Raw genomic sequence first — 10,917 nt, 5'->3', positions numbered from 1 at the left:
CCTAAGAGGGGCCCTGACAATCCACCATGATCTAGGGACAACCTGCTTTGCCCTTTTGATTCTGAACATTTAGGTCACTATATATTTACTACTTCCCTGCAGTTTTCCACAAGAAGTGGGAGGGCTCAGTAGACCACCTGTAAACAGAATTATGGAGCCTTAGTTATGGGCCCACTTCGGGCCCTGCTTATAGTCTAGGCTTTGGGTTTGGTCTCAGGAGTTGATTGTCCTAGACTCCAGCTGCCTGCCCAGTGGCTTTCTTGGACTGGCTCTCTGGCATACCCTGCTTACAAGATTAAAGGCACTTGGATCAACTCTACTGCTTGCCCAGGCCTGGCGGTGGGGGTGGTGACTGCAGGCCTGCTTGCTATGATGATTAGCAGGACACTCTGATGTGGGAACATGAAACTGGCAGATTGGTCACCTGATACAGGGAAGGGTGGGAGGGACCTGGGACCCGGAATGTCAGTAAGAGTAAGGTAATATCTGTTGGCCTTTTTACCCTGGAAAGGCATGTCTCACATGGGTAGACACCACCTATGTTCTCCAAAATGAGCGGGGGGAAGGAAAATCTAGGGGAGACATTTGCTCAGAGTTGAAGAGGCTGGAAATAGGGGGAAGAACAGGCACTACCCCCTTCCCCACATCTACAGGCCTTCAGAAAACCAGTTAACTTCACTTATGTCCAGTGCTTTATTAAACATAGTCTCATCAGAGGAGACAGAAACGTGTCCCCAGGCCAATACAGAGTACGTGCATATGTATTTATGAGGAAGAGATGTGTGAGGTCCCTGATCTGTGCTCTGAGGGGGTGGTCAGTCAGGCGGGGCCTGGGCCAACCAGTAAGGCAGACAAGGTCCTGGTCCTGGGGGACTCACTGCTCCTGGGCGCCCCAGGAGATGTAGTCTGGCCGCGTGGCCGCATGATACTCGTCGATGAGCTGCTGCACAACCTCCCTGGACGTGTCCAGCTCATCAAAGTTCTCCTTGAAGATGTCCTCCTTGCGGAACTGCTCCAGGAAGGCCTCCCGCTTCCGCAGCTTGTCATACTGGCGACAGGTCCGCTCGAAGAGCTTGGTGTGTGCAGAAAGCAGGGGTCACAAAGAACATAGAGTAACAATATGGCCCACAGAGCCAGGGAACCAGTGCTGGGCAATCTGCACATTAAGAGACCTGGAAGCAGGGGCAGCAGGGATGTGGAGAGGTGAGGCCCAACCAGGAAAGTGCGTATGGGAAGACAGGTGCAAACCGTTAAGCCTCACCGAGGAGATGCTGGTGTGGTTGGCCATCATGAGCCCACTGACCCGGTGGGCCGAAGGCAGGTAGGGAGACTTCCTTGACAGGGCCACCTGGATGCTGGCAGGGCCCCAGGGGATGAAGTTGGCCAACTTCCGCTCCCGGATCCTCTGCAGACTCTTGTGGACCTAGCGGGGAGGGGTGGACACAACAGTGGTGGTGGTAGCCTCTCCTCTACCCCTGTGGGTTCCGGGGGTGGCACGAAGGGGCCTCACCTACCTGGGTGGGGTCCACCTCCCCCTGGATGATGTTGAGGATGGCGATGTAGCAATGGTTGGTCTGGCGATCCCGGCCCGTGGACACCATCACGTTCTTGGGCTGCAGCAGCCGCCTCATGACATCCAGGACTGTGGTCTTCCTCACGCTGGCCACCTGAGGGGAGAGCGGGCCACGGGGACCAGGCCAGCACTCAGGGCACGGTCCAATGGCTGACCCCCATCAGACTCAGGCTAGGATGGTGTCTCTGGGAGGCATCTTGAGATTCAGGTGTACACTGAGCCTTGGCTGCAGGACCAGGAATCTTAGCCCTCCTCAGCTCAGCAAGGTCATGCCCCTGTGCGGGAGCATCAGCAGACCCCACGTAGCCCGGGCCCTACAGGGAGCCAGGGGTGTAGGGAAGAGGACAACAAGTCAGCACGGAGCTGGACAGTCTGTGCCTGTCCCTGAGCACAGAGCCTCTGGGGCTACAAAGAGCGGCTCCTGGAGGGCGCAGCAGGGGGACAGAAAGGCTAGGGCAGGGCCTGCTGGGGCTGCTCCTACCGACTGGTCCGTGGTGAGCGGGGTGTAGCCGGTCATGAGGAAGTGGAGTCGAGGAGTGGGGATGAGCGAGGCGATGAGGCCGATGAGGTCGTTGTTCATGTAGCCAGGGTAGCGCAGGGTGGTGGTGCTGGCTGACATGATGGTGGACACCTGGGGACGGGGGTGCCGGGTCATGGGCCTTGGCCTGGGGCAGGGCCTCCCTTCCCCAGATGGCACTCCAGTAAGGAGGGTTTCCAGTCCAGGAGCAGGGGCTCACCAGCTGGTTGATCTGGGAGAAGGATGGGTTCTGGATGTGCAGGCGGTCTGTGGCGATCCGGTTCAGGGCTGTGTTGTCCAGTACCACCTGGGGGGACAGAAGAGGGTGACAGATTTATGGGGACAGAAAGGACAGGAGCTCTGCCTGAATCTGGGCTCTGAAGCTTAATTTCCTTGGTGCTTCATGGCCAGAAAGACCCATCCAAAAGGCAGTGGCACAAGACTGAGGCACAGAAGGGCTCAAAATAGACTTTTTAAATGTAGGAAAATGATGAAATAGACAAAGGGGTTGGCACTGGAGAATGGCAGAATCCAGGACGCACCACACAGTCTGCATTCTGGGTCAGCCTCTTGAGCGTGAGCAGGGAGTTGTAGGGCTGGACCACCACATCGCTCATCTCGTCCTGGTTGGGAAACACTGAGTAGGTCTGCACCAGCTTCTTGGGGTACCTGGTGGGGTTGAGAGGAGAGGGTCAGGGCAAGAGACTGGAGGCTTGGTAAACATGGGGCTCACAATAGTCAGAAAGCAGTGAAATCTAAATGGCGAAATTGGGGTGGGACACAGGATCAGCAGAGAAAGAAGACTTGACTTTTGGAAGTCTGCAACCCCAAAGGGGGAAGGAACAGCAGAGACAATCTTAGGACCTAGGGTTCTAACTAAACCAGCCATACCCCCTGAACCTTCTTCATCTCTTCATTAGGGCTTAGATTCTAGGCTCTGGATCCAACCACTCAGAGTGTGATCAGGTTCTTGGTTATTTTATCTTCTCTTTCTCACTACAGGAGTTAACAGAAGGGCCTTTTCATTGCTCCAGCAAATAGGAAGGTGTATCTGGAGGGCCTCCCAGTTACTTGGGAAACCAAGTCCTTCCTGCCCCTTAAAACACAAACTTACCTGTCATTCAGTCGTTCTAAGAGGTAGGAGCCCAGGCCAGAGCCTGTCCCCCCAGCAATGGAGTGACACAGCACGAAGCCCTACAGGGGGAAGGTGCAGTCAGTGTCTAGGTACTGGATTTCAGACTGGACCCATCCTACAATTTCTTGGACTCCTATTTTCCCAAGCCCTCTCCTCCACTTCCCTTACCCCACACATACAGCTCAGGAGACTCTGCCTTGTGTCCAGCAAAGCCCAGTTGACTTCTGTCCAGTGCAAAGGGTACACGGGTAGGTCTTGTACTTAACAGGTGGCTTCTAAAGGGTGTTGTGAAGCCTTCCCTCTGACAGCTCCCACCAGCATTCCTAAGACACTCACCTCTAGACTGTCACTGCCATCTGCCTCCCGGTCTATGATATCAAAAATGTCCTCGTGGATCTTCTCTCCCTGTACAGACATGGGGAGTATCAGAGTGGGACAGGACCATGGGACAAGGACTCTGACCTCAGAATAGCCACCTTAAATTCTCCTTATAGAACATAAAAGTCCTTTTTTGGAGCACAGTGGCTCTGCTTGTTATTTGCACTGAGAGGCAATATAGCGCAGTGGGTATGAGCAGATACTCAACATCCACACTGCTTGGATTCATGTATTAGGTCTAGTTTTATTTAACCAAGTGACTCTGGGAAGGTTACTTTAGGCAGGTTACTCAGTTTCCTCATCTGAATAATGAAGGTGATACAACTCCTCAGTCCCTTATTCAAAATTCTTGGGGCCAGCTATGTTTCAGAATTCAAATATTTCCAATTCTAGAAAGGTAATATGGTACGTATGATGTATGTTAAGTAAAATGCCAGTGGGTATCTGGTGTGTGCTAATCAAATGTATTAATATTTCTGCAATGAAATGTATAAGTAATGACAAGTTAGATAAAAACTATAAAATAGCCTGTCTTCACTGAGATTTTTTTTTTAAGATTTTATTTTTAAGTAATCTCTACACCCAAAGTAGGGCTTGAACTCACAACCCCAAGATCAAGAGTCACATGCTCTACTGACTGAGCCAGCCAGGTGCCCTGAGATTTGGTTTTGCTACTAAACAAGTTATAAGTCATATTTTGGTTTCAGAGTTTTTTAGAATCTGAAAAAGGAGATAAGAGACTGTGAACCTATAATACCTACCTTTAGGGTTGTTGGGAGGGTTAAGTAAGTTACATGTAAAGCACTTAGTATGACCTGGCACACAGCACTAGCCAAGTGCAGTCTTAACCATATTGACTTAGAAAAAAGAACTCCCCTCAGCCATCTCTCTCTCGCTCTACTACTCCTACATCCTTGATCTGGTTTCTTCTCTCTCTGGCAAGTCATACTGCCTGCCCTCACACAGGAAGGGAGTTGTGGGTTCTGCCAGGGAATAGCAAATGACCTGCGAGAATCCACTGGCCCAGTTGTTGCCAGCCCCTCCTCCATGCTCTGACAGGTAGATGTTCTCTGGGTTGTAGAGCTTGGCATAGGGGGAGTTGAGGATGGAGTGGATCACCCGGGGCTCCAGGTCCAGCAGCACGGCCCTGGGGATGTAGTGCTCATCGTCTGCCTGTCAAGGGGAGACCAGCAGGGTGGTCCAGTCAGCTAAGGCCCAGTCCTCCATCCTCCCAACTCTGGCTCCTGCCTGTCCTCCCTCCTCAAGCCAGCCGCCCTGACTCCTTTGCCCAGAGGGTTTCCTGGTACCAAGCCACTGCCCTTCCCTCAGGCCCCCTGGGGCCACTGTGGGGGGGCGCGGGGGAGGGGGGGTGGCTGGCAAAGTCGCTGGGAGCACCTGGTAGAAAAAGACGTCCTTGCGGTCAGTGCCCTCGGTGGCGAACTCCTCCACGATGCCCTCGGGGCTGATACCATGCTCAGCGCACAGTTGTTTCCAGAACTCGAACCCAACTGGTAGGGGGGGAGGGGCGGACGGGCGAGAAAGAGGACATCTGGGTCTGGGCAGATTCCAACCAGAAACTGGGGGACTGAGCGCTCGCGAGTCTCCCATGTCAGAGGAAAGGGCTGTACGCCAGCGACTGGGAGGGGAGGGCCCCTCAGGGTTGGGCAACTGGACACTGGGTCAGGCATGTCCCGCCTTTGGAAAACTACGATTGTGGGAAGGGCGGATGGAGTCCAGGATCCCGCAGTGAGATCCCATAGAATCTAAGGAACCTGACTAGTGGAGGGGCCGGAGGTTCGCTCACTCTGATTGCCGCACTGGCCCAACTGTAGGGTGATGATTTCCCTCGGCATCGTCGCTCCAGCACCGGTGTTGCAGCCGCTCCCGCCAGCCAAGCCGCGGCTCGCCAGCCGCTAGCTGCACGACGCAGGCGCCAAACAACCCGCTCCGCCCTCGAACTTTCTCCGCTCCAATGAGAACTGAGTTCTGGCGATGGCAGGGCCTCATTCATGTGGCTTCAGTGAAGCAGACTGCGCGTGTGCAGTTCCTGGTCGGGCTCTGCGCCGCAGCGCGGCGCGGGGGACGTACTTTGACGCAGCGTTCTCTTCTCTGGGAGGACGTGAGGTAGGGCTTGTGCGCAGGCGCACTATGGAGGGACGAGGCCTCCCCCGCGGAATCGCGCATCTGCGCAGTCGGTGTTTATTGTGACCGACGGGCCGCGGCCCCGGATGTTGTGGCTCCCGGGGGGGAGATGGCGGAGGCAGAGGGGGTGGCCGCGGCCCCAGGCCCAGCTTCGGGGCCTACTTTGAGGGGTCGCCGCACTATGTCAGGCTCCTGGGAGCGAGACCAGCAGGTTGAGGCGGCGCAGCGGGCCCTGGTGGAGGTGCTGGGGCCTTACGAGCCTCTGCTGAGCCGGGTGCAGGCAGCCCTGGTGTGGGAGCGGCCCGCCAGGAGCGCCCTGTGGTGCCTGGGGCTGAACGCGGCTTTCTGGTGAGAGAACTGGACCCTCGGAAACCCTTCCAGGCGCGAATTCGTCAGGTTTCTCTAGGGCTCTACCTCTCGCCTCTCCTGTTTTCTTCGCTGCCTTGGCTCCTTCCAGTACCTGCCTAATTTTGCCTCACCTCCTTCCAGTCCATTCCTCCTGCAGGCTTTGGCATCGCAGTTCTCCCCAGGGCTTTCCAGTTATCTTCCCTGCTTTACTTCTCCCGCACCCTTGCCCCGCACATCTGGCAGGAGCTTCTGGTAACATCTTGAGCCGCTCGAAGCGAGCGAGGACGCCTCATTTTGGCTAGGGAAAGCTGTGTCACTTAAGGCCATCACTTCCCGTCTCTTGTCCGCTCAAATGTGGTTTGAAGACCATTCTCAGAGCTTTGATTTTAGTAGTTGTTATATTGGGGTAGAGGCGTGAGGCGTGAGGTCTTGCAAAAGTATCCAAAGGTGTGATAAGAAAACAAGCTTGAGTGATCTGAATTAGCACGTTAGTTATCCTTTCCCTGCTCAAGGGAGTTTATGAAGTCTGAGCGTCAATGAGAGCCTCCAGAGCTGCAACTTGAAAGAAAATTATAAGCTTTTGAAGAACAGTTATGAAATAGTGGTAAATTTCACCCGTCTCAAAGCCACTTAACGATTGCATCTCCTCCCTGTTCCAAGGAATTAGACATCCTTAGGCACGGTTTATAGGCAAGGAGATTGAGGATGCCTAATAGCGTGTGTGAGTTTTCCTGAGCTGCAGAAGGGAAACTATAAATATGCTTTAAGAGTCTGTGTGCCGTGCTGTGCGAAAATGAAACTGCTGCTTCTCAGTTGTCATCCCCTAAAGAGGACATAGGTCTTCATACGGTCTGCTAAGCATAGTTTGGAATTATTCATAACTAGGAAAGGATTATTCACCAAATTCCAAGGGAACTGAAGTATAGGGGGGCTTCTACAGCTGAATGAAATAAACCTATTCTGGATGAACCTGAAATGAAACAAAGTATGTGTTTCCAAAGAAAATGTGTTTTTGCTAAAAGTACGTTTTCCTGAAATTCTTGGTTTTAGAACCAAAACATTTATTATCCTTTGTCTGAAAGATTTTCAGTGAACTGGAGCAAAATAATGTCAAATTCATTGATAGACACAAGGTTCAGCTATTAAGTTAAGCCTCTCACAGTCTGAAGGGGACTCAGGTTTGAGGTGTCAGAGCAGTCTCTGGCATTAGTTGCTTCCGGAGTCTCTAGCAAACTTGATGATAAAATTTTCCTACAGCATTCTTCATTTATTTTTGGTTGTGCTTCTCTGATCCCCAGGTACCTACTTCCTTCCTTTTCTTTCTTTGGCAGAAATCTTTAAGTGTAGCACCTCAATCAGGAGCATTTCCCAAAATGACGTTTTCTTCCTTTCCCCCACCTCCCCCATCACAACTCCTAACCCCAAACCATTCAGTCAAAACTTCATTTCCTACATTGAGATTGTACTCCTAGGGGGGAAAAAATTGGCCCTTAATAAACCAGTTTGTATCCAAGTGTGATTGGCCAATATATAAAAACTTCATCAAGGTTTATTAATACAAATGAGTTAGCATGTATGTTGTTATTTTTGAGGAGGGGACTTTCCATATGCCCCTTGCCTGAGAGATTTTTTAAAAAATATTTATTCATTTTTTTAGAGAGATGGAGGCCAAGCGTGAGTGAGGGAGGGGTGGAGAGAGGGAGACATAGAATCAGACTCCCAGCTGTCAGCACAGAGCCTGACACGGGGCTCAAACTCATGGCTAGATCAAGACCTGAGCTGAGAACGCTCAACCAACTGAGCCACCCAGGTGCCCTGCTTGAGAGATTTTTGAAGTAGAATGTGGAGTGGAGGTCTGTATTTATAGGGAGCTGCTCTCCTATGTGATTGAGGCACATCTTTGAATGTTACAGTTAACTTTAATTTTCTGGCCCCCAACAGTGTTTGCTTAAGTTTACTAATATTCTATGTTTAGAATCTCACTCAGCTCCCCTTTTTGTAGTCTTGGTCTCTTAAAGCATTGTTGTGATTGGTCTTTGTCTCTGGCATTTCCTGCTAGGTTGCCTACTGAGTATCCAGAACATGGTTACTGTTGTTACATTCCCATCACTCTCTACGTAGGTACAGAAGAGCTAGAGCAAAATAAAGGTGTGACTCTTGAGACTCTTATACTTTATGGAGAGAGGACTCATCTCCATGAAGGCTGCAGAGTGACTGATAGTGTTAAACCCTCAGAGGCTAAGGTAGTTTGGTATTGGAATTCATAGCATTGTTTTAGGAAATGAGCTTCCTTGGAAGACAATTTGAGGCTCAAAATGAAAGTTAGACTTGACATTCTGGTAGCATCATGTTGTACATGTCAACATGTGTTGACATTTCAGTTAGGAATGTCAAAGACTGACTGTTTAGTTCTTGGACATTATAAATGTTTAGAAAATGTAAGAGGATCATTGGCTCAGGTCACAGAGAAATTGAAATTTTTTTCCCTTGTTTTAAATGATGGTACATCATTAACTGTGGTGTTTTATACATTTTGAGGTATTAGAAGATTGGATAGGAGTACAAAAAATCCAAATTCAGGTAGGTAGTCACTCTTAATTTTCAGTGTTCTGTATTCTCAGTCAAGGTTTTTCTGTACGTGTGAATGTGCCCTCTGACATCTTAATAAAACAAAAACAGCAGCGTAAAAGAGATGGATGTAAATGCCTTGCCTCTATAGTATTTCAGGGCTTTTAGTCTTTTTTATTTTTTTCTTCAGTTTTCAGAGCAATTATGGTGATTATATCAGAAATCTTTCAGCCTATGTTGCTTCTGGTTACTGACATGTTATTATCTTTAGGATAATAACAGAAATGTCAGGCCTTCCTTTCCAATAGCTTGTGTTTTCATTAACCTCAGCACCACCTGTAAAGGAGTGATTTGGGGGAAGAATATTGGAGTCAGCCAGAGTGTATCCTGACAGGATCAGAAAAAAACAGGTTGAAGTAACCTGTTGGTTTAACTCAGATCTAGGAGATCAGGGGAGCACTAAGGAGCCCTGGACATGTGTGTGCATTCCAAGCCCTCCCCCTTCTTTTTTTTTTTTTTTTTTTTTTAATTTTTTTTTCAACATTTTTTATTTATTTTTGGGACAGAGAGAGACAGAGCATGAACGGGGGAGGGGCAGAGAGAGAGGGAGACACAGAATCGGAAACAGGCTCCAGGCTCCGGGCCATCAGCCCAGAGCCTGACGCGGGGCTCGAACTCACGGACCGCGAGATTGTGACCTGGCTGAAGTCGGACGCTTAACCGACTGCGCCACCCAGGCGCCCCTCAAGCCCTCCCCCTTCTATGAAGAGGCACATGATTCAAGGAGGGCTAGATGGCTTCAGAGCTCCTTTCCAGTCTTTAACATTCTAGGATTCTAGACCGTCTTTCAATTAAGGATATCGATTTAGAGCAGTCACAAGCTGATTCCCTATTGAGATCTGCCTTTACAATGATTTGTCTCAGTTAACCATACCATCTTCTAGGGATATCATGGAATCTATTGTTTTCACGATTAAAAAAATAAAGATGTTCTCTCTCCCCCCAAAAGAATCCAAATACAAAAATGACCGAGTAGTGATTAAAGCAATTCTGATTTAAAAGTTTAGAATATGAATGAAAAATAATAGGGACAGGAAATGGAAGGCAGGGCCCAGTTAAGTAGAGGCATTTGTTCTGTGAGAAAAATTTACACGTCAAATTTCAGATGAAACATACTGAGCAAATGCTTCTCATGCTAGTCTTTGGAGGGTTCTTGTTGCTTTTGGTAGCCAAGGAGACTCCCAGGGGTGCCTTGGCTTACTGTTTTGCCTGTCTTCCGCCATTAGTTTTTATCTGTCCTAATTTTAAGGTTGGGTGCTTTCTGTCCATTAACATAAAGTAGGTGTTTAGCAACTAGCTGGTTTCATTTCTGGTTTTGTGTAAGCAACAACTATCACTAAATTATGTGGGTTGGGTTAATTTTTTTCATACTGATTTACCAGTAACTAGCTCATTAACCAGATGGCCACAAGTGCCGTACAATAATGGGCTTTTTGTCCCTATAGGATGGGATGCTTTGTTCTGAAGTGCCAGTGAGACAAGCCTACTCTGTAATAACAAAGAAACCCAGAAATAGTATCTTCTTTGGTTGAAGATAGACATGTGCTCTTTATTTTATTTATGATATAGCAAACTCTAATTCACCTGTACTAATTATGAGGATCCGTGGTATAATTAACCTCAAAGAAAATTGTTTGGTTTTGGAATTTCTCGTGATTTTTCTGGAAACCAGGTTGTTTTTCCAAGGAATATTTTTTATTCAGAGAGATAATTGAATTTTAACCCCTAATAAAGGGGGTGAAAAGTTTACAAAAGAAAAAAAGTAGAAAATAATGAATCAATGGATATATAACATTTCACTCTCGTTAGTAATTAAAAATTTGAATGTAAATGGCAGTGAGTTACTAATTTCTGCTTATTTTTTTTAATGGTAGTATTTAATTCTGGGGAAAGTATGTAAAAGCTGGTATATGATTGATAGCAACATAAATTCAATAATCTTTCTGAAAGGTAATTAGGCAACATGTATTAAGACACCTAAGGGGCATCTGGGTGGCTCAGTCCCATGTCAGGCTCTGTGCTGACAGCTCAGAGCTTGAAGCCTGCTTTGGATTCTGTGTCTCCCTCTGTTTCTGCCCCTCCCCTGCTTATGCGCGCGCTCTCTCTCTCTCTCCCTCTCTCCCTCTCCCCCTCCCTCTCCCCCTCCCTCTCCCCCTCTCCCCCTCCCTCTCCCCCTCTCCCCCTCCCTCTCTCCCT

At 49.1% G+C, this 10,917-nt stretch overlaps 2 protein-coding genes across 2 annotated transcripts in view; one reads left to right on the top strand and one right to left on the bottom strand.

Annotated features, from left to right (window-relative positions):
* Window positions 1-669: 669 nt before the first annotated feature.
* Window positions 670-5,693, bottom strand: TUBG1 (tubulin gamma 1). Its single transcript, XM_049636129.1, has 11 exons — window positions 5,408-5,693; window positions 4,999-5,111; window positions 4,609-4,776; window positions 3,562-3,630; window positions 3,205-3,284; window positions 2,633-2,759; window positions 2,311-2,397; window positions 2,055-2,204; window positions 1,515-1,667; window positions 1,262-1,423; window positions 670-1,072 (listed from the first exon to the last, which is right to left on the bottom strand). The coding sequence occupies exons 1-11, from the start codon at window positions 5,454-5,456 to the stop codon at window positions 875-877; spliced, it is 1,356 nt and encodes a 451-aa protein (XP_049492086.1). The 5' UTR covers window positions 5,457-5,693; the 3' UTR covers window positions 670-874.
* A 60-nt stretch (window positions 5,694-5,753) lies between these two features.
* Window positions 5,754-10,917, top strand: part of RETREG3 (reticulophagy regulator family member 3) — a 23,563-nt gene continuing 18,399 nt past the window's right edge. Inside the window, exon 1 of the mRNA XM_049636128.1 lies at window positions 5,754-6,093. Within this exon, the coding sequence (XP_049492085.1) occupies window positions 5,855-6,093 (239 nt within the window). The 5' untranslated portion in view covers window positions 5,754-5,854. The remainder of the gene's footprint in view (window positions 6,094-10,917) is intronic.

This window comes from Panthera uncia, chromosome E1 (genome assembly GCF_023721935.1).
Source record: "Panthera uncia isolate 11264 chromosome E1, Puncia_PCG_1.0, whole genome shotgun sequence".
NCBI classification, from domain to species: domain Eukaryota; kingdom Metazoa; phylum Chordata; class Mammalia; order Carnivora; family Felidae; genus Panthera; species Panthera uncia.
This window is presented reverse-complemented; position numbering and strand designations above follow the sequence as displayed.